Source organism: Sitophilus oryzae, unplaced genomic scaffold (genome assembly GCF_002938485.1).
Source record: "Sitophilus oryzae breed Bouriz unplaced genomic scaffold, Soryzae_2.0 scaffold_359_pilon_pilon, whole genome shotgun sequence".
NCBI lineage: Eukaryota > Metazoa > Arthropoda > Insecta > Coleoptera > Curculionidae > Sitophilus > Sitophilus oryzae.
In genome coordinates this window covers 3,531,989-3,556,442 of record NW_022146928.1, presented here as the reverse complement: position 1 = coordinate 3,556,442, position 24,454 = coordinate 3,531,989, and the positions used below count along the sequence as shown (strand labels likewise).

Genomic DNA, 24,454 nt, shown 5'->3' with positions numbered 1-24,454 from the left:
GGTAGTATAGTTCAACCCCAGAAAAACGCCTATGAGGTTTTTTTCGCGAAAAAAAAATGAAAATTCGAAATTTTTTGAAATTTTTTTTTTGAAATTATTTTAGTTTTTAGTTAAAAAACATAATTTCTTGATAATATGAAAACATAGGTATTAGATTAAATTTACAAGAAAGAAAATCCAGAAAAGATCCAGTGGTTCTCAAAATTTTAGCAAAAAATTATTTTTTTTGGAAATTTTCAAAGTAAAATAACTCCGTTATATTGGACTTATTTGAAAAACGGCAAAGAGAAAATATGTTTCTTTTATCGAGATCTACCGCCCCTTAAAATATTTGCACTTATTTCTGGGACACCCTTTATAATGACAGCGATCTTCATTTCATAAACATCGCTAAGCCGTTCTTTTTCGATAATACGGTATAATTATATATACTATAATTATCTATTAAAGGAGTTTTATATGGTTGATGTCTCTATGATTTACTTTATAAAAATAAATAAAATAACTTGTATTTATGATAGAAGCAGCTGAGAAATTGCGGTTTATTTTCAACAGATTTTGAACAAAATCATCCTTATAAAACATATATTTTTATTTTTAATTGCTTGATTTCAGTAGAATACTCCCAGAAGAACTACGTTCAGAAATATCCATTGACCCATTCCAGATTTTAATTAGAAAGTCAACTATTTATTCTTGTTTGCCTTAAAACGTGTTCTATATTAATACAGTCTAGCATAGCTGCACCAATAGAACTTCTCCTAGAGGCCATACATTTGACCAAAAGCCATTTGTTTGACCTGGGATCGTATTGTTCTACAGAGTTCAAACTGGAACTTCCATCTGTACCACCCAGTGCATATAGAAATTCGTTGACAGAAACTATTTCGTGAGTTGCTCTGAAAATAACAAAATTATACATTTACTAGCGTGTACCAGCGACTTCGTTCGCGTCGAATTAATCATTTGTAATGGTGATGATAAAGCAAAGCAAGAATTTCCATTAACATATAAAGTGGATAAAATTTTCTCACATTTATGTCAGCATGAGAAAAAACAATATGGCGATATTATTATATAACTTAGTAATATTTGAGGGGTAGTTTCATCTCGTTGGAATTTGACTTTCGAAAAATTCGTTTGCCAAAAATAAGCTTTTTACGTCAAGCAGTTTAAGCAGAATCGTGGTTAAGAAATTACCCAACTTTTTGGAACACCCTGTATGATTTAAAAAAAAATTAAAATGTAAAAAACCAAATAAATTATGCTTGTCCAAGCCTTTTCCCGAAAGACTAACCGTTTTTTAAATAACAAATATTGTAATATTTGAGGGGCGTTTTCACCCTCTTGGAATTTGAGATTCGAGAAACCCCTCCTTATTGAACCTCTACACCCCACAGTCAATCCGTTTGCCAAAAATCAGCTTTAAACGTCAAGCAGTTTAAGCAGAATCGTGATTACTCAATGGTCATATTTCATGAGACACCCTGTATAAATTTATAAAAAATCTTAAAATATGTAAAACAACAAAATAAAATATACGTGTTTAAGAGTTTTTCCGAAAAACTCACCGGTTTTTAAATAAAAAATATTTTAATATTTGAGGGATAGTTTCACCCCCTTAGAATTCGATTTTTCAAAATTCCCTTCTTATCGAACCTCTACACCCTAAAGTCAATCTGTTTTCTAAAAATCAGCTTTTTACGTCAAGCGCTTTAAGCAGGATCGTGATTAATCAATGACCAGATTTTTCGAAAAACCCTGTATACATTTTTAAAAAATCTTAAAATATGTAAAAAAACAAAATAAAATATACGTGTTTAAACGTTTTTTCGGAAATTTGGCCGTTTTATAAATAACAAATATTGTAATATTTGAGGGGTAGTTTCACCCTCTTGGAACTGGAATTTCGAAAAATCCCTTCTTATCGAACCTCTACACCCTAGAATCAACCTGTATGCCAAAATTGAGCTTCTTACGTTGAGTGGTTTGAGCGGGATCGTGATTAATCAGTATGTCAGTCACTTAAGGATTTTATATATTAGTATACTCGTAGATTGTGATCAATAAAATTGCGTTTATCTCATTAAGGAGGCCGAATTCGACAAAATATCAAGATATAACTTTAAAGCCCCGTTCTCAGAACTGCGACTGTCGCCAGCGACACGACAAAAGAACCAATCAGATTTGTACAAAATTCAAACAGCCGTCAATTTTAAATTTAGTACAGCTCCCATTGGTCGTTTGAAGTGTCAATCAGTGTCGCTCTCGACACGACGCAGTTCTGAGAACGGGGCTTAAATTGGCACTAAACGGCTTACGCAGTTTTGATATCAAAATAAAAAAGTCAGTGGCGCACATGGTTTTTTTTTGAAAAATATTCCAGTGATAACTCATATGCACGTCTCTGATGAATTTATCGACACTTTTTTAGCATTAAAATATGTAGCACTTATAGTAACTTTTATCCTCAAAATTTCATTCGAATCACTAAAAGTACTTGGAAGAAAATTATAATAAATTGAAAGATTATTAAGACTTTAACACCCTGTAGCTACGAAACAAAGCAGAATCGGACCTATATTGATATGAAAAATAAATCTTATTTTTATGAGAGGAATCTCCCCACGAGAGATGGTACATGTTTTTTGAAACACCCTGTATACATTATCTACTTCCGAGAAGTACTACTGCGATCAAAAAAAGTACTACAACAAAATATGATTTAATCTGCTGGTCTATAACAAAATATTTTTGTTATAGACATATATAACTTGAAAAATTCATCATTTTTAAAAGGTAGGTAAATTTTTTATACTTTTATTTCGCCACCTATACCTACCAATTATTACCAAATTCATGGTAACGCCTAAAAAGTTAGGTGGCAAATTGTATTGTTTTCATAGTGACGACGATATCCAGTTCTCGATATCCTTATAGACCAGGATTTCTATCCGGGATTACTAATTCTTGTACTACTTTTTTTTTTATCGCAATGGTACTTTGAGCGGTCTATGGAAAAACATGCCAATATCTTAAATTTGTTTGTTGAAATACTTAAACTACATTGAATGATTGATGATTTAAGGTTGATTCTCACTATACCTTCCGTTTCCATTCCATATCCATTCCATATCCGTTCCGTATTTTTTTATTGTATTGACGCTATACGTAAGCTTCCGTTCCGTATCAGTTCATCAGTTCCATACTTTTTATTGTACAATTTATATCATTACGAAAGTTCTATTTTAAAAATTTGTATCTTTTGAAAAAGGTAATAGATTTAACTAAGAGATGAAAGAATAAATAAATATCAGCAAAATGTTAACAGAGCTGGTACAAATGTAAGAACTTAACAACGGTGTTTCCGATACGCTTCAGTCCGTCCGCCAAAAAAATGTATGGAAGAAAAGAATAAGGAACGGAAGGGAAACGGAACGGATAGTGCGCATTAGGTACTCATACACCAGCGTTCTTTCCTGTAATTCTTTCCTTATGCGTTCTTTCTTGTCAAAAAATTGAAAGGAAAGAACGAAGGTCCAATCCCACTAACACAAACGCAATCTTGTTGAATTTCCTGTCAGTTTTTACTGTAAGACTGGCCTGTTCTTTTTTGAAGGAGTTATATTCCTTGCAAAGCCCACTAACACAAAATACCTTTCGTTGCAGTTTTTAAAGGATTTAGTTTGTTGTACTGTAAATGTGACACGATTATTAAAATTTTCCCGCTAGATGATCATTATACTAAGGATCGTGAGATTTGACTTTTATAAAATTTGTGTTGTGCAATACAAGTAAACAAGTGGTGTGCTTTGAATAATAATATTAATATTTATTTTTATTATTATTAAACTATTAATATTAAGATGAAACCTAAAGAATAATTGCAATTGCTGTATTTAATATTGCAATTGAAGTTTTGTTTAAGAAAAGCAGAAACGCCGCATGTGATCAAAGAAGTGGCTTCAGAAACGGAAAATGTACAGCAATATGTATCTGTTACGAGAATTACGGACAAGTGAGCCTACCGATTTCCAAAATTATTTAAGAATGGATTCTAAAACATTTGATGAACTGTTAAAATTAGTTAGTCCATACATACAAAAATTCATCGTAATTAATTCGTAAAACACTAACTAGCTAATAAATATTTAAGACTTAAAAAAACTACCTGGCGTTTTAACAACAGACTTTCCTAACAGGAGAGAACACACGGATATCATCTCTCAAATGAAATGACCCCAAACCACTAATACAAATTTTTTACACGTTTTATCTTGTCGGGCTGGAACGCCAGTAGATCCTGACAAGAAAGACGGAAGGTGCATGTGTCGTGCATATACCCACTAACTGGCGTTCTTTCCAGCGGGATTAGACATTCCTGCAGGAAAGAACGCTGGTGTATGGGTACCTATTGTCCTATTCATTTACATGATAAATATAATATTTTATGTAAACGGAAGGGAAACGGAAGGGAGCTGATATGGAAGGTATAGTGAGAATCAACCTTTAACTGTTTTCATATAAAAAATGGAATTATAATTTACCTTCGATTATGCATAGCCGAAATGGGTTCCCATGCCATTCTTCTTATGTTAAGGCGCTCGCCGCTATTCATACACATGGTTCCATCATTTCCTATAATAAATGTTTACATTATTTCTGTTTTCATTCATACTTATGCAAATATAAAATATGAAAAAAAAACGGCGTCAGCGATGGCTATGAAATGAAGATCACAGTCATTTTTTATACAGGGTGTCCCACTTAAGATGGATACAAGTCAATATCTTGGTTGTTTGTTGAGCGATCATTTTTGGCAGGAGGCTGTATGGCTATAAGACGTACATTTTGCCCAGGGTAAGAAATGCGATACCTCATAGACGTACGTTTTAATGGGGTTTGATATTTTTCGAGTCAAGAGTAAACTACCTTTAGGACAGTATTTATTTCAAATCTGATAAATTATATTGAATCCTCCTTACCCTCCTTAAGATACTTAAATTCTAATTTTAATAAATATTGATACAGGGTGTGGCGTTAAAATAAGACAGTTTTATTTTTATTATTATTTTTTTAAGTACTTACGACGCCACTGGATAAACAACTGGTTAATTATCAATAACCAATTATAACCAATTATCAATTAATAATCGATTTAAGTTTTCAGATAGCTTCCGTAATAATTAAGATACGATACAAAAAAATAAATATTTTCAATTTATTTCGATTACTTTAATAAATTGTTTTTTACATTTGCTAATACAATAAATTAATATATTTTTTAAAATGTTTCTCAATAAAACGAATAAAAATCATATTTCAGATTTCATTGAAAACTGGGTTTTTATATTATTTTGTAACTCATTTTATTCATTTGTATTAGCAAACTTAAAAAACAATTTTTTAAAGTAAACAAAATAAATTGAAAATGTTTAGTTTTTTTGTATCGTATCTTAATTATTATGGAAGCTATTTGAAAACTTAAATCGATTATTAATTGATAATTGGTTATAATTAGTTATTGATAATAAACCAGTTGTTTATCCAGTGGCGTCGTAAGTACTTAAAAAAATAATAATAAAAATAAAAATGTCTTATTTTAATAACACACCCTGTATCAATATTTATCAAAATTAGAACTTAAGTATCTTGGGTAAGGAGGATTCAATATAATTTATCAGATTTGAAATAAATACTGTCCTAAGGGTAGTTTACTCTTATGTACTGGGGTATGTCATCGATGTTCATTTCCAAGCCAACTGAACATTATTTTTTTTCGATAATACGCGGTGTAATTGGTATAAGTTGAATTACCTCCAACACAATATAAATATCCATCTAAAGCTGCTACACCACAACTAGATCTCTTTGACGACATTGATGGAATTGATTGCCATTTACCTTCTCTTGGATCAAATCTAGACAAAATCAGCACGTTATAATTTAGTATATTTATAATTTTCTTTCTAAGCTTTCCGATTAAAATAATTTATTAAAAATTTCTATTTTCTAAATTAATTTTACGATTATTTTTTTCTCTACAAATATCGATCTTTTAGAATATTTAATCGGCATTAGATTTAAAATTAGTATATGATTCCATTTTTTTTTATTTAATTATAATAACTTTAGTATTCCTAAATTGTTCTGGAAAGGAACTTATGTCAGATTTTGAGTTATTAAAAAAATATTTTACTCATCCTATCATAAAAATTTACTGAGTTAATAGTTATTTTTTATACAAGACGATAAAATGGTATTTTATCGTCGACCGAAAAGAATTAATTTCGGGAGACGATAATGCAATTTTATCGTCGTGTATAAAACAATATTTTTTCCACAGGGAGTTACGTTTTAAAAAATATTCAAAAATTATTATTTCAAGGAATTTATTACGAGTAAAAAAAAGATTGTGCTGGGTTGGCATTGGTTTCTATGTAATTTGATAAATAAATAAAGTTGTCTCTTTAGTTGTCAGTTTTGAGTAAATATTTTTTAATTCTCTTTCGTGCCGATTGCTGATTGAATTGAAGTCAGAAATGGCTCAAAACGAAATAAGTAAATTACGAAGAGATATTCAGGCTGAGGCGACAAACGCCATATCCAAACTACTTCCATTTAAATCCCGAATAACTTATGAAAAGGAATACAAAAATTTTCAAAAATGGAAGCAATTAAAAAACGTGCGAGAAGAAATAAAGTTTTTAACCTATCCTCGCTGTTAAAGTATCATTTAATCTACCCTTGCGGTTAAAGTACTACTTTATCTACTATTTTTTATAGATATAAGGCAATTTTAACAGTTGCTATGAAAAAAGCTATTTATCAACTGAATGTGATATAAAAAACAACAATAAGATCCCTATGCGATTAACTTCCACACATGTAAATACCGACCCAAAAGTAAGATTTGCCAGCATGTATAGTAATTAGTAATATATAATACAATAAAAAAGAATGTAAAAATGTTAGTAAATACCTTTCAACAGATGCTTGATAATTAGTCGAATCAAAGCCTCCTAAAGCATAAATGCAATTCTCTGTAATAAAATTTCTGTTTAAGCTACAATGTATTATAAATACACTTTCGGTGTTTACCTATAACGGATACCCTACAATATCTTCTACGAGTGTTCATAGCTGGACAACTACACCACACTCCAGTCAATGGATCGAATCTTTCCATGGAGCTGAGACAAGAAGCTCCATCGTATCCTCCACAAGCGTATACAAGACCATCGAATGAGCAAACTCCAAGACACGATCTCTTGGTACCTTTTTAAACCAAGACAAATTATATTCTCGAAATATATATGTGTGATAATAAATCAAGATCAATAGATTGTAGGTATTTGGACCATGTGATGATTAATGATATTTATTTATGACAAAAGAAACAATATTTTTAAGGCTTTAATAACGACATTAAGCAGCGACTTGCTTGCGTCCACAAAACGTTGCAGATAAAACGAATATGGTAGGCCAAGTTGTGTCTATGTTACGACTTGTCGCTCAGTCTTTTGTATTCTCTCATATCATGATGGGGGAAACGTTGTGGTTAGTTTTTGCTGTTATTTAAAACACAAAAATAATTTCAAAGTCCCCAAGCACAGAACTGCAGCATTTCAGACATCTTTCAGCTTTGTAACGACACAATCCCAAATGCATTCAAGGGTTTTATCATATTACAACAACAAAAAAAACATTCCCTTTTACCTACATTTTTTTTGTTTGATGTGTATATTAATTCTTGAAAAGGTAAATAAACTATTTGAATTTGAACTTGAAAATTTGTTTGTGGTTTTATTTTAATTTTAATTAGGTAATCAAAGCAAAATAAAAACACTAAATCACCACAATACACCAAAACACTTTTAGTTTTACACTGGACGCGCGTTTCGCTAACCATGTTAGCATCATCAGCAGATGATTTATTAGTAGCTGTTTATAAACAGTTTATAATCATCTGCTGATGATGCTAACATGGTTAGCGAAACGCGCGTCCAGTGTAAAACTAAAAGTGTTTTGGTGTATTGTGGTGATTTAGTGTTTTTATTTTGCTGTGTAACACCAAAGGTTCCAACCCTCAACTGTAATTTAGGTAATCAAATACAAATAATAATGTCTGACCTGTTTCGTCCATGATGATAAGACTGATCAAAAAGTCGTAAGGTGGACACAACTTGATAAATATACGATTTATCTCCAACGATTTTTCGACTAAAGCAAATCGTTCGATAAGTCGTTGCGTGTGTCGTTGTGACCGCACTTAAGAGAATTTAATTTGTGCCAACGTTACTGCTACGTTGCTTTTATTACGTTGTTGCTTTTTTACCGAACCAAAAAAATGCGAATCCTATAATAAAAAGTATTGAAAATTATATTACTATAAATTGATTAACCAGTAGGTTTAGAGTTGAGTTAACGTCTTCTTTTTGTTGTTTTTATTACGTTGTTGCTTTTATTACGTTGTTGTTTTTATTACAAAAAAATGCGAATCATATAATAAAAAGTAATGAAAATGATATCACTATAAATTGATTAATCATTTAAAATTAATCATGGCAAAATCAGCTAACATAAACATTAGTGGTAAAATAATGTCTTTTTGCGGACGACACTAGCTTCACTTTGAGCAACAAGGACGTCACGGCACTTCATAGGATTATATCAAATGACTTAATCACCATTAAATCTTGGTGCGATTCGAACCTCCCGAGTCTCAACATTTCTAAAACTAAAGCTTTGTTGTATAAAAACTCGCTGAAGCCTTTTGTACACCACCACCATTGACGTCTTAAAATCTGTAAAATTCTTAGGGTTTGTTGTAGACAATTCTCTAAAATGGGACATACATATCGACGCTTTGTCGAAAAAATTAAGTTCTGCCTGTTTTGCATTAAGATCTGTTTCTAAGGAGCTTAAATTGTCGGTGGCTAGAACTGTTTATTATGCACTTTTTGAGTCGCACCTCAGATATGCCCTTCCATTCTGGGGTGCGTGTTGTGTGAATCAATTTGGCCGCATTTTCAAGTTCCAGAAGAGAGTTGTTCGATATTCACTGGGACTAAACAGCAGAACTCATTGCCAGGACTTTTTTAAAAAATTAAGAATATTAACTTTTCCTTATTTATATTTGAATCCGTTTGCCTAATACGTAATCATGTATAAGCTTCTCAAGAAAGGCCATCTCACACTTATCCACTCAGGAACGCGGAGCAAGATCTTTATCTACCTACCCCACGCTCAGAGTTAGTTAAAAGTTCAATATTATACAACTCGAAAAAAATGCACAATCACCTGCCATTTGAAATCAAATCCATAACATCATTTTCTTCATTTCGCAAAGCATTGAAATCTTATTTACTAGACAAGGCTTTCTACGCCGTAAAGGACTTATATTTTGATAATCGAATTTGATCTTGTAAACACTGGTCTAATATTTGCTATTACTATATATTTACTATAAACTTTCAAAATATTTTTAAATCTTATATTTATTTTTTTTATTCTTTGACATTGTAAACATTTATAAATGTTTATTTTAAACAATAAGACTGACAATGTAATTTGTATACTTGTTTTGTATTCTGTTTTGTTTGTTTGTTTGTTTACTTTACCTTTGTCTACAAATTGTAAAAATTTTTGACAATAATAGTTATTTACAGTACAAGTGTGTTTATGAATATGATTACAACAACGAGTGTGAACGATTAGAACGACGAGGTCGTAGACCGAGTCGTTCTAATCACACGAGTGTTGTAATCATGTTTAAATGCACGTGTCATGTACAACGTTTTATCTACAACCAAAAAATAAGAAAATGCTGTTTTAATTTTCGTTTATTAGTCGCTCACCTTTAACACCTTTAACTATGACATTTGTCACATTTATGCTGAAAAGTCAGTTTGCCCTGTCAAGTAAACGCGAGTACTTTATGCCCAGAAAAATCATTTTAAAAATTACGATGAGCGATTCCGACAGTCTCCCTTGAGATGTAGAACTTGCCGCAGTACGTGCCACGGAATCATTATTGCCGGAAAAGTTAATATATTTAGATGTTCGTAGTTGTTTTTCATTATTATAGCAACTAGTTGTGTTATAGATTCATAACACCACTAGTTGTGTTATGAATCTCATAATGTAACTGAAATACTAAAAAAATAGTGATGTAAAAACGTTATAACTAAACGGTTGTAGATAAAGGCATTTATTTATTTATTTTAATCAGTAGGTTTAAAGTTGAGTTAACGTTTTCTTTATCTGCTAGGGCTATATGGATAAGGCCACTTTGTTTACGCGAAATCCGAACCGCGGTCCTCGCCTATATCATTGTCAATAGCCTAATAGGGCATAACCGATCTCATCCGGCTTTTAATCAGCGTGAATGAGCAGTGTGTGACAATATATTTTACACTTTTGCTACGAAACAATAGCAGGACGGAGTTTTCTGACGTTCACCCGTCCATACACTCATATCGTCTAACGTCGCTTAACTTCGGTTATCTAACTGGGCCGTTAATAGGTATAGTTAGTTGTTAACTGAAATTATACAATTGTACCTATTAGTTATTAAGTTAAGTAATTAATAGGCATTTCAATATACGGTAATCGCAAAACATTTTCCGATGCACGTCATCTTTTCAGATCGAAATTGACACTAAAGCCGATAAACCTGACTAAACGAAATTTTGGCAAAAATGTTTAAATTTATTGTATAATTTAAGACACCGGACATCTCTTCATTTTACTTTATAGAGCAAATTATTGTAACAGATATTTTATTTGGATTAAAGCTGCGAATAGCGACATATAGCGATAATATAGCGTTAATATAATTTGTTTAAACCAAATTTTATTATCGCTATGTTGGTCACATTGCGCCCTGTTCAACAACGCTGTCGTTTATTATTTAACAATTATCTTTATATAATTATTATATTAGTGTTGTTATGAAGTTTATAAAAAATATATTATATATTTATTTAAGTAATATATACCCATAGGAGTGATAGGAGTCCAAATATTTGTTAGTGGATTATAACATTCTGCAGTTGATAAATCTGATGCTCCATCATATCTAAAAGAGTGTATAGACTATATTCCTTGTAATAATTTAATCCAAAAGCGTTTGAAATATTTACCCGCCCACAACATATAGCAATCTACGAAGTCCGGTTACTCCAGATCTCGATCGTCTCCACTGCATTGGAGCTATCATACTCCACATGTCAGTTTTTGGATTATAAACTTCGCATTCTGAGTGTATTGCAAATAATGAACCACCACCTGTAATATAATATAAAAAATATTTTATATTTCTTATTAATATTATGGAATTCTGCTGTAAAGCAATATTAGACTTCCTAGAGATCACTAGCTTAAATTACTCAATTTTACATCTAGACTTATGATACCTATGGCAAATATATATGGATTTGCTCCTTTGGGCCTTCTTTCCATAGTTCTTGTTGTAGAAAGAGCACATCTCCTTTCGGGTGCCAAATGATACCTCATGGCCTCCAAGAGTAGTTCGCGACATTCACTGTTATCTCTTATTAGTTGTTCGTTGTCTACTCGTGTCATTAAAAATTCTCTGTTCACCAATGGCAGCCTTACGTGTATCATCAACTGACAAAATAAAATATATCTTCAGATATACCGGGTGCGTCTCAAAAGTGGCTCACCCCTATAACTTTTGTATTTTTTTAGATAAAAAAACGAGATTGTTATGTTAGTATATTTATGACAAAAATTAGGATTGATTGACGTATTCAGTTGTTTTTGGTCAATTCCTGTTTTACCGGAAATGACTACAACTTTTGATTTTTAAATAGCATCCTCGGTATTTTTTTGCTTTATTCGATAGAAAATGACATTCTAGTATAATGACATATCATATGTTAACTTTTGACATTCTGGCTTAATAAAAAATCGTATTTTAAAATTCAATGTAGAGTGTCATGGCTATATTAAAAACACTAATTCTTAATCAAGGTGCCTTGGAAAAATAGATTTGATCCTCTAATGTTTTAGTGTCTTGTCCTGGCCAGTTAGAAAATACTCAAATCGTATTTTTAGTCATATCTCAATTTTTTCAAATGGAACGAGGGTGGCTCATTAGCATATTTGGAAAAATCATTTTTTACGAATAATTTGATACCACACACACTTGGTATTTCGAGTCAAAAATTTTCGTTACAAACCTCAAGTTATAATTTCAAATAAACCTTGTGCGAAAATGTCAAAAGTTGACATATGGTATGTCATTCTATTCAGAGTGTTATTTTCTATCGAATAAAGTCAAAAATAGCGAGGGTGCCATTTAAAAATCAAAGGTTGTAGTCATTTCCGTTGAAACAGGAACTGACCGAAAACAATTGAATACGTCAATCAATCCTAATTTATGTCATATACTAACATACCAGATACCTTGCTCCAAGAACATGGGCAATTCTCGATGCTGACACCCAGCTTTTGACAGAAATTGAAAAATTAATCGAGAGATGGAGGAAATACTGCGAAGAGTTGTATACTGACGCGACCTATATACTAGCCGTCCAAAACACGACTACAGAAGAACCAGACATCCTACTTTCTGAAGTAGAAGCAGCTATTCGAAATCTCGGCCTACGAAAATCTCCAGGTATCGACAAAATAACAGCAGAATATATAACCAGTATTGGTCCCACTGGTATAAGATTACTACACGAACTTTGTCAAACTATTTGACACACAGGACATTGGCCAAGTGACTGGTACGCTTCCGTAATCATCTCGCTACACAAAAAAGGCTCCACAAAAGATTGCAATAATTACAGACTGATTGCACTACTCTCCCATGGCAGCAAAATTATGCTATACATACTCAAGCAAAGGCTATCGAACTACATAACTTGGCAACTTGCACCCGAACAAGCCGGCTTTGTGAAGGAGCGAGGAACTCGAGAGCAAATACTAAACCTTCGCCAGCTAATAGAAAAATCTCGAGAATACTACACGCCTATGTATTTATGCTTTGTGGATTACGAAAAGGCCTTCGATAACGTATGTTGGGGACAATTATGGAGTATAATGTCTGAAATGGGAGTACCACAACATCTTGTAGAGATAATAAAAGGTCTATACGATAGCAACCAAGCAGTCGTGAAGTTGGATGGAAGATTTCCGACATTTGTCAAATAAAGAAAGAGTACGTCAGGGTTGCGTGTTGTCCCCGATGCTGTTTAACATTTACAGCGAATACATTATGAGGATTGTGTTAGAAAAATGGACAGGGGGTGTATCATTGAATGGTTACAAGATATCAAACCTACGTTTTGCTGACGACACGGTATTGGTAACCGCCAACCAGCTGGAACTGAGGACAATTCTAACAAGATTGGAAACTACCAGTAGAGAGTTCGGCCTTCGCATCAATTACAGAAAGACTAAGGTGATGATCGTAGATCGCGAAAACAACAACTGTCCAGACATCACAAACATAGATCGCTGCGAAGTTGTACAACAATTTATTTATTTAGGTGCACTTATATCTAATACCGGTAGTTGCGAAATGGAAATACGCCGCAGAATTCAACTGGACCGTAGCGCTATGACGCAGCTCACGAAAGTTTGGTCGAATAATCACATAACACAATCGACAAAAATCAATCTTCTAAATAGTCTTGTCTTTCCGGTTATGCTTTATGCTTCTGAGGCATGGACATTGTTGGCAGCCGACAGACGACGCATTGACGCCTTCGAGATGTGGTGCTGGAGGAGGATGTTGCGAATACCATGCACAGCACATCGCACCAATGTGTCGATCCTTAATGCAATCGAATTACCACAAAGACTTTCCAGCACTGTCTATAAACGCATCCCTTTCTTCTTCGGTCACGTCAACAGGAGCGGGCATATGGAGAGACTTGTAGTGCAGGGAAGACCTGCAGGATCCCGTCGCCGAGCCAACCAGGTGGGTGGACATGGTTGAAAAACTTATGAATACCAACCTGGAGGGTGCCGTTCGAAGAACTGAAAACAGAGAAAATTGGAGACAGGCGGTGCGTGCGGCCGTCAGGTCCTTAGAGCTAGAACCAGAGCCACTACACGTCGTACGCGACGTACGGACTTAGATGACGAACATACCAGATCTCGTTTTTTTAATTGAAGAAATAAAAAAGTTGTAGGGGTGAGCCACTTTTGAGACGCACCCCTAGGTATATTTTAATACAATAAAATATTAATTACCTCCGATATGTATTTTTCTCTTTCTATTAGATCATGTTTAATCCAATTTAAAACTGAAGTAAAAACATCTTCTTCTGATGAAATATTTAATTGACTGTTAGATATCAATTCCTTAACCTGAAAAAACACATTAATATAAAATATCAATAAAATTGCCTCATTACCTCTTCAAATGGAAGCAACAAAAATTCCTCAGTACCAACTACTTGCTGAAAATTCTGAAGAGCATAAACATGAGATTTTAAATGGAGTTCCTTGCAGGAATGGGTGTCTAAAAATGGTATAAAGTTATATATAATCTGGTTAATAGAAATAATTATTGGTCATTGCCTGCAAAACTTCTAATTCCTAAACAATTAGTAGGATGTAATTGTCTTAGTAAAAATCTACAGCACGCTTCTCGTACTTCCGGCATTTGAAGCAAACTACTTGCTGGAAGTAAAACCTACAAACATACACAAATATTTTATCAGTCGAAATTGTTAATTTAAAATAATAAACTAGTCAAAACGAATTAGGGATCACTTTGATGTATTTCGTTTAAATATAAGAATTAAGTTTGAATGTAGTGTATGCATCTTGGTGTTCATGACGAAAAAAGTTGTCAAACAGCTGAAAATTGTATTTTTATTACGTTATGAATGACTGTGTGTGTCCTCCGTGGTTTCTATGCACTTCTGCACACCGATTTGGCATAGACTGTATGAGGCTCCGAATAATCTCTTGAGGAAAGGCGTTCCACTCCGCTCGTAAAATTTCTCCCAAAGTTTGAAGATGTGGTGCTTGTGGACGACTTTGTAGTCGTCTCTTTAGTAGGCCCCAAAGGTGCTTAATAGGATTGAGATCAGGGCTATTAGCAGGCCAATCTATAATTGTGATATTGGACTCTTTCAGGTATCGAGTAACTACTCTTGCAGTATGAAGCCTGGCATTATCCTCTTGTAGACCATGCTGAGCAGTAAATGGAATAACACATGGTTCAAAAATTTTTTCTCTGTATCGTTCAGCATTAATTATGCCGTCTAGTAAGACATGCAAGTCTGTACGCCCATTTAAAGTTATACCTCCCCATACCATGACGGAACCTGCACAAAAATGAATTGCTTTTCTGACTGTTGTGTCCAGACACTGTGTTGGAGTGCAACGCTACTGGGACAAAAGAATGCGCTAATCCGTATTTCGGGCCATATGTTTAAAACACTTGACTGTGACGTAAGATGCAAAAGGACGCGAAGTGTCGCGTCCACTTTTGCCTCTTTTTTCTAACACTTCTTGTTATGAACTCGCTTGTGACACAGTCGAGACGCGCTCTTAATTACTTACCACTCTCAAAGATTTTTTGGAAAAATACTCTTTCATATTCATTTCTTACGTATTATTTTATAGTACCTATTTGTTAGTATTTAGAACTTGTTTATAAGTGTTTTATTAGTTTGGACTATCATTACTGAATAAACCCAGAAAAGTAAGAAACTCTCCTACATGGTGGATAAGGCAGACCTTACTCCCCCACATTTGGTCCTTCGAGCCGGATTTGGTATACGTCAAAGCCTGGAAAGCTAGACGTGCTCTCATTTCATCCTCAACAACTGCTGGAGAATTTGGAATTTGGTAACCACACATCGACAGCAGGAATCATCGAATCTCACAGCTAAATAATAAGCTGCAACAACGGTAAGTGTTTAATTCAACTATTCTCAATTTCGCAAAGTGTTAGTGTCTCGTGCGTACGCTCTCTCTATCTCTCTCTTAAAGAACGGTGATTTACGCAAATGTTGATATAAAGACAAGAATCTCCAATATAAGACTGTATTAACTCATTTTTTGTATGCTTAGATTTATGATTTTCTGTTGTTAAGTTTACCCTTTTTCATTTAAAACCTGTCAAAAGTCAGGGTCATAATCTGTCTCAAAAATAATTAGATGTTTCTCAATTTATTTGCTCATATTTTATCACTACTTTTGGATTAAAAATTGTATTTATTTTGTATATTTAAAATAAGAAAGCAACATTATTAACTCGGTATAATTCTCTAATTTTTTCCAATAATTAACATTAAAATAGATTTGTAAATCGGTTTAAATCTCTGTTAAAGGTAATATATTCTACTTGATTTAATTAATTAGTATTAAAATGGATCTGGATAAACTAAAATCTCTCCGATCATCAGCGAAATCATCTTTGACGAGGATTCTCAATTGGACAAATGTAAACAAAGACATAGTAACTGACGCAAATGAATTTAAAAATCGAGAAATAAGTCTAAAAAATGCTTTTGAAAAGTATAACTTTGCTCAGGATGCAATTGAGAATCTCGTTTCTGATAAAATTCCAGACAACGAAAACAGAGAAGAAACGGAAAATAAGTTCTATACAATAATCTCTGTAGTACAACAATGTATAAATAATTTGACGCTGCAGAATCTATCAACCTTACCTCAGAGAACTAACTCTAATTTAAGGTCTACACCAGTAAAGCTCCCGGACATCACAATCTCTAGTTACCATGGAAATACTTCCGAATGGCACTCTTTTTTTGAGCTTTTTACATCATTAATACTAGAAAATCAACAATTAACAGATGTTCAGAGATTTTATTACTTAAAGAGGTTTTTAAAAGGAGAACCGTATAGGTTGGTCGATTCTTTGCAGGTGACAAATGAGAATTTCAAAACAGCTATTGATATTTTAAAAAATCGTTACGAAAATTTAAATTGTATCGTTAATGCTCATTTTAACTCTTTAATTGATGCTCCTATAATATCTGGAAAATGTAATCCTCAAAATCTTCGAGAGTTTGTTACTAATTGCAAGAGGCATTTAAAATCTTTAAAAAATTTAAAGCTATCTGACACTCAACTTTTTGAATTTGTCATAATTCACATAATGCAGAAAAAGTTAGATTATATAACTCGCAGAACTTTTGAAGAAGAAAGAGTTGTTACGGAGTTGCCCACTTTAGACGAGTTTTTTGAACATCTCGACAAACGCTGTGTTATTTTAGAAAATCTGCAAGGCTCAGAAACGCGTGTAGTAAAAAAAATCGAAAAAATATCTCTCCATTCTAATACGCAAGTGTCTTATAATTCAGAAAATAAAAAGAATAGTTCCTGCCAGTATTGTAATTTAAAAAATCATCGTATATATTCCTGTACGAAATTTTTAGCTCTAAATTATGATGAAAAAAACAAATTTGTAAATTTAAAGAAACTTTGTTTGAACTGTCTAGGTTCAAAACATTTTGTACACAATTGTGATTCTCCGCGACGTTGCATTCACTGTAATAAAAAAAATCATTCAACAATGCATGTACGGAATAATTTAGACAATAATTCTTCTCAGCATGTGCAATCGCCTCTAACTAACAGAAGTACAAATTCTAGCAATAATACTCCTAATTATAACATACAAAATTTAAGTTTAGACACTTCACAAACTGCTCAAAATAATTACCAATTACCAATTACAAATTCGAATTCTGGTAATAACGATTCACATGAAACATCGCGTAATCAAGTAGCAACAACGTCTCTCTCTTCTAGCTCAGCAAAAAGTTCACAACTTCTCTTAGCAACTGCCCAAGCAAGTTTGTACTCAAAACAAGGAGAAAAAATCTCAGTAAAAATTTTGCTCGACAATGGATCTCAAAATTCATTTATTACTAGAAAAACTGTCGATAAACTTGGTTACAAACCATATACCAGAGCTTTAAACATCTCAGGTATCTCTCAATGTAGTACGTTGTCTAACGAGATGATAGATATATATTTGCACTCAAATTTCGATGAAAATAAGCGATTTAAAATATCATGCAGCGTCTTAGACAAAATTACTCAATTTTTACCTCAAGTTCCCATACAGTTAGAAAGACTAAAAATACCAAATGAAATTTTGAATAAGCTAGCCGACTCTAATTTTTTCACTCCCTCGGAAATTGATATGTTAATTGGCGCCGATGTATATTATTCATTGATCTCTGAAGGCACAATTAGACTTGGAAATAATTTTCCCACTCTTTTAAATACCCATTTAGGTTGGATAGTAGTTGGCAACGTCCCTCCTCATTGTATAACTCAAAACTATAACACTTGTGGTTTGTCACACACAGAATCTTGCTCGTATTTCTCATTCACTTTTCCTAGAAGAGTAACTGAATCCTCTCACTCCCCAACAAATTCTGAACTGAACTCTGTATTAACAAAATTTTGGACCACTGAAGACATCGTAGATCAAAAGTCTCAGTCAGTTGAAGACGTTCAAGCTGAAAAAATATTTCTCTCTTCGGCTAAGATATTAGCTAATGGTTCTTATCAGGTTGATATTCCTTTGATATCTCTCACGGAACATCAAAAATTAGGCGATTCGTTCACTACTGCTCGAGAACGATTTTTGTCTCTTGAAAAAAGATTTGAAACAAACCCAAAGCCATTTTCCGATTATAAATCGTTTATTGATGAATTTGTTTTAACCGAATGGAAACGTTTCGTTGAGAGTCTTTCGCTTGTCACAAACTTGACAATATGTCGTCATTTATTCCTTAATAAAAAAGTTCAAAAAATGGAAGTTCATGGGTTTGCTGATGCCAGTACAAAAGCTTATGGTGGTTGTGTCTATATACGTACCATCTACTCAGATCAAACCGTATCGTGCAATCTAATCTCATCGAAATCTAAAGTTGCACCGATCAAAACAATTTCTCTTCCAAGATTGGAATTATGTGGAATGCTTTTATTAGCAAAATTAACTAATAAAATTGTCTCGGCTTTTTCAAAAAAGATCAACATCAAAGCAGTTACTCTTTGGTGTGACTCTCAAATAGCTCTGTCATGGTCTAAAAACCATCCGAGCAAGTGGTCTGTATTTGTATCTCACAGAGTTTCCCAAATTCAAGAAATTACCTCTGATTATCAATGGCGATACATAAAATCTGCTGACAATCCTGCGGACATTCTATCTAGAGGATCTTTTTCGCAAAAAATTCTAGATTCTGGTTTTTGGTTTCACGGGCCAAAGTTTCTCTTTTCCCCCGATATAAAAATTGAATATTCTGAACCACCACCTCAACTGACATATGTTCCAGAAGAAAGAAAATGTTCATTGATTATTTCAAAAACTGACAGCTCTTTCAACACGTTCTGGTACAATATTTTATCTAAATTTTCTAATTTCTCTCGAATGCAGCGTTGTGTAGCTTATACATTACTTTTACTGATTATAGATTTGTCTATAATCTTAAACATATAAAAGAAAAACATTTTAAAAATAATTCACGAAAAACATTTCTATACTGAAATTTCTCATCTCAAAGCGAATGAAAATCTCTCTAATAAAAAGCTCGCTGCTTTAAATCCCTTTGTAGATTCAAATAATTTAGTGCGAATAGGAGGACGATTGAATAATGCCAACATCTCATATGACCAAAAACATCCAATCTTGCTTCCTACCAATGACCATATCGTTACTCTCATGCTCATTCGAGAACATCAACGGCTTGGTCACGCAGGCCCACAAAATGTTCTTTCAAATTTCCGCCTGAGGTTCTGGCCATTGGACGGTCTTCGAACAATTAAACGCATAATAAGAAAATGTGTTTTATGTTTTCGTTTCAATGCGCAATCTACTCAACAAATAATGGCTAGTTTACCTGAAGATCGTGTCAATATTTCTCGACCGTTTCAAAAAGTCGGTGTTGATTTTGGTGGCCCATTTTTTATCAAGTGGTTCAGGTTACGCAAGATATCTCTAATTAAATGTTACATTGCCCTTTTCGCTTGTATGGCTACAAAAGCAGTGCATATTGAAGTTGTTTCCGGTTTAACCACGGAAGCATTTCTCATGGCTCTTAAACGATTCATATCTCGAAGAGGAAACCCCTCAGTTATTTATAGTGACAATGCAACTAATTTTGCAGGTTCAAAAAATCAATTAAAGGAACTCGGTGAGTTTTTTAAGAGACAGGACAACTCTGACTCAATTAAAAATTTTCTCAGTCAAAATGAAATCGATTGGAAATTTATTCTTCCACGTTCCCCACATTGGGGGGCTGCCATAAAAAGCACGAAGTATCATCTAAAGCGTCTAATAGAAACTTCTAATTTTACCCTTGAAGAGTTTACCACAATTTTGCAGCAAATCGAAGTTATCATTAATTCGAGATCATTGTGTGCTTTGTCCAATGATCCTTCAGATTTAAATTCTTTAACACTAGGACATTTTCTGATTGGAACTTCATTAACAGCTTTTCCCGAGAAAAATTTGTCAGCTCTTCCTCAGAACAGATTGTCGTTCTGGAAAAAAAGTGCTCGCATACAACAAGTATTCTGGAAACGCTGGTCCATTGAATACTTGAATAGACTTCAAAACAGACCAAAATGGCTCAAATCATCAAAAAATATTGATGTTGGAACTCTTGTTCTTTTAAAAGAGGACGACACCCCTCCCTTGCATTGGCCATTGGCTAGAGTTATAGAAGTTTTTCCTGGAGGCGATGGAAAAATTAGAGTTGTAAAACTTCAAACATCAAATGGAAGCTATATACGACCAATCACAAAAATATGTTTATTGCCCGATCAAGACATCACAGTATGCGAGAAAGAATCTTCTTAGTTTATAGTATATATATTTTCTCATTTGTTTTCTTGTTTTTTCTTATCTTCATTAACATAAAAACAGTTTCTTGAAGCTTAGATGCTTCAATCCCGGGGGGCAGGATGTTGGAGTGCAACGCCACTGGGACAAAAGAATGCGCTAATCCGTATTTCGGGCCGTATGTTTAAAACACTTGACTGTGACGTAAGATGCAAAGGGACGCGAAGGGTCGCGTCCACTTTTGCCTCTTTTTTCTAACACTTCTTGTTTTGAACTCGCTTGTGACACAGTCGAGACGACTCTTAATTACTTACCACTCTCAAAGATTTTATGGAAAAATACTCTTTCATCTTCATTTCTTACGTATTATTTTATAGTACCTATTTGTTAGTATTTAGAACTTGTTTATAAGCGTTTTATTATCCTATTTATACGGTAATAAACATAATTGTTGAAAAGTTCGGACTATCATTACTGAATAAACCCAGAAAAGTAAGAAACTCTCCTACATGGTGGATAAGGCAGACCTTACTCCCCCATACACTGAGCATCATTATGACTTGGTCAAAAACGGGACTCGTCCGTAAAAAGGACGTGCCATCACTGATCCACGCCCCAGTGAAGATGTTCTTGAGCAAATATCCTTCGTATCCTACGATGATTAGCCGTTAAATGCTGCACAACAGCTGCTCGCCTTGATCGAATGTTAACTTCATGCAGCCTATTTCTTACAGTCTCAGTTGAAATTCGAGTTCCTGTGGCGATCGTAAGTAGATTTTGTAGGTTTCTTGCGGTAAGTGTTCTTTCAGGAAGAGCGGCTTAAAGATCGGTATCTTGATCTTCCCGCCTCGTTGTCCGCCTTAAGGTTGATTCTCACTATATTTTCCGTATCAGCTACCTTCCGTTTCCCTCCCCTTTACATAAAATAGTATATTAGCACACTATCCGTTCTGTTTCCCTTCCGTTCCATATCCTTTCCTTCCATATATTTTTTTGGCGGATGGACTGAAGCGTATCGGAAAAAGAGTTGTCAAATTTTTATATTTGTAGTAGTTCTGTTAACATTTTGCTGATATTCATATATTCTTCCACCTTTTAATTAAAACTATTACCTTTTTAAAAAGATTTTTAAAATAAAACTTTTGTAATGATATAAATTGTACAATAAAAAGTATGGAACTGATACGGAACGGAAGCTTACGTATAGCGTCAATACAATAAAAATACGGAACGAATATGGAATGCATATGGAATAGAAACCGAAGGTATAGTGAGAATGAACCTTTACTCTTTGAGAATATGGTCTGCGGACTACCAAACCATATTCTCTGTGTCAATTCCATGGTCTGAAAATGAATGACTGTGTAATATGAAAAAGCTGCGACACGTATCGTTGCGACCGACCCTCCTGCAATAAAGTTGTGGCTCTGATGACACCGTTTGGTCTTCCCAAAACATGAAAATTTGCCATATCTAACACAATTTTAACGATCAAGAAGGCAAAATCACACTAAATAAATTATTGTTATTTTTTTATGACGGAAAAGAATTTCGTTTTTGTATCAATTTATGCATGAAAAAAAAATTGTTCTGATGATATGCTGCTATAAATATACGGTCTATAAACAGTAAATACAAATACACATATATGCGATCTCTAATTCGTTTTGATTAGTATATTTACAACTTATATAAAAAAATGGTCTGAATGTTCTTTAGATATTTTTTTTGTTGAACAGATTCAGCAATAGTGAATTGGTCTCTGAATTGCAAATCAGCTCTAATACTGCTTTAATGGATAATATCAAAACTTACTATTTACTAAATCCGAGGACGCTCAAGGAAGAATGTATTCGCAATTAACATTTCATGAATCCTATGAATTTAGAATAAAAATAATTTTCTATGATTGTTAAAAATAACAATCAATAGTATATTGAAAATAGTATCTCAATAGTATATTTGTTGGAGGCAGATATGTCCGAAATAATTAGACATTATGGCGATTATAATAATTATAATATGTACCTACCTATATCCACAAAGTTATGCGGAAGAGTTTTGATTGCATTGGTTTGAACTTCTATGCACAGGGTGTTAATCTTTTGTTGTTATATTATACCAAAAAAATATTAACCCCCTGCGCAAAGAAGTTATATATAAAGACTATTTATAATCACGAAGTTGCACGCATCTGGCAAGTTTAGTATGGACAAATCGCCTTATGTCTAATATATGGACATAGGCCGAATTCGGCATCTGCCTCCAACATATTAAACAAATCGGTTTAAAATTTTAGCTTTAAGTTAACTAAAGATGACACATTAATTTGATATACTCTTGACAAGCGCCTACTATGTTCCTATATGCAAAATTTAAAAGACAACCTTCGTATACACGGGGTTTGACACATACCTGTACATTATCTGCTGTTATAGTAATTTGACCGGTATAGGCATAATCTAAGAGTAAATCTACGGCAGTGGCGTCCATGTCATGAAGGGCGATTTCATTTTGATTGTGTTCCTTCATTTCGCCTAAAAGTACATAAAAGCAAGGTATTGATAATCTACAAAATTGACATATAAGGCTATAAAGGCTTACCATTAAACATAGCGAAAAAGTAAGAGCTAACTGATGCTAGGATGACTTTGTGAGCTCTAAATTTTTCTATTCCTATTTTTAATACTACATCGCACAACTAAAAATAATATATAATGTAACAACTTAATGGTCTATCTACAATTTCACAGATAAATTTCTGCTTTACAGAAAAATGTGTGGTAACTAATAATTATTTTTTTATACAAGACGATAGTAATGCAATTTTATCGTCGTGTATAAAACAATATTTTTTCCATAGCGAGTTACGTTTTAAAAAATATTCAGAAATTATTATTTCAAGGAATTTATTACGAGTAGAAAAAATATTGTGCTGGGTTGGCGTTGGTTTCTATGTAATTTGACAAATAAATAAAGCTGTCTCTGTAGTTGCCAGTTTTGAGTCAATATTTTTTAATTTTCTTTCGTGTCGATTGCTGATTAAATTGGAGCCAGAAATGGCTCAAAACGAAATAAGTAAATTACCAACAGATAATTTAATCTGCCATTGCGGTTAAAGTTAGTACTTTAACCGCAAGATAAAATAGTTTTTATCTACTATTTTTGATAGATATAAGGCAATTTTAATTTGATGTCATTATGACTCCTTTTTGTAGAGGGTGCAACCTACATGTGTTTTAACTGTTTTGAAAAGTAATAACTTTTTGTCCGTACTTGTATATAACTACTGAGTGAAAAAATATAAATTTTCGTAATTTTCTACGTAAAAAATGTCTCTTGGTAAAAATCGCTACGAGCAACTCTTCTCGAGATATTTAGAATGGAAATAGTCAATACATGTAATTATTGACAAAAAATAAACATGTTGAGTAAATAGTTATTTGGCTGAAATGATAAATTTACGAAATTTTGATTTTTTTAAATTGATCATGAAATTTTCTTCGAAAAAATGATGTTTGATGATGATTTGACATAAAAATATTTCAAATTAATAATTTCAGTCTAATAACTATTTAGTGGACATGTTTAATTTATGTCAATGACGACAGGTATTGATAATTTCGATTC

The 24,454-nt window shown here is 33.1% G+C and overlaps 1 protein-coding gene across 2 annotated transcripts in view; it reads right to left on the bottom strand.

Moving 5' to 3' along the window:
• Positions 1-379: 379 nt before the first annotated feature.
• Positions 380-24,454, bottom strand: part of LOC115885035 (kelch-like protein 17) — a 36,302-nt gene continuing 12,227 nt past the window's right edge. The window contains exons 3-15 of one of the 2 annotated variants that reach the window (XM_030903779.1): positions 23,429-23,525; positions 23,240-23,361; positions 14,566-14,680; positions 14,400-14,506; positions 14,236-14,352; positions 11,421-11,634; positions 11,148-11,292; positions 11,004-11,083; positions 7,102-7,278; positions 6,983-7,043; positions 5,818-5,921; positions 4,548-4,638; positions 380-899 (exon numbers count right to left, since the gene is read on the bottom strand). In XM_030903779.1, the coding sequence (XP_030759639.1) occupies positions 683-899; positions 4,548-4,638; positions 5,818-5,921; positions 6,983-7,043; positions 7,102-7,278; positions 11,004-11,083; positions 11,148-11,292; positions 11,421-11,634; positions 14,236-14,352; positions 14,400-14,506; positions 14,566-14,680; positions 23,240-23,361; positions 23,429-23,525 (1,647 nt within the window). In that variant the 3' untranslated portion in view covers positions 380-682. The remainder of the gene's footprint in view (positions 900-4,547; positions 4,639-5,817; positions 5,922-6,982; positions 7,044-7,101; positions 7,279-11,003; positions 11,084-11,147; positions 11,293-11,420; positions 11,635-14,235; positions 14,353-14,399; positions 14,507-14,565; positions 14,681-23,239; positions 23,362-23,428; positions 23,526-24,454) is intronic. The other variant, XM_030903780.1, reaches the window with a different exon arrangement.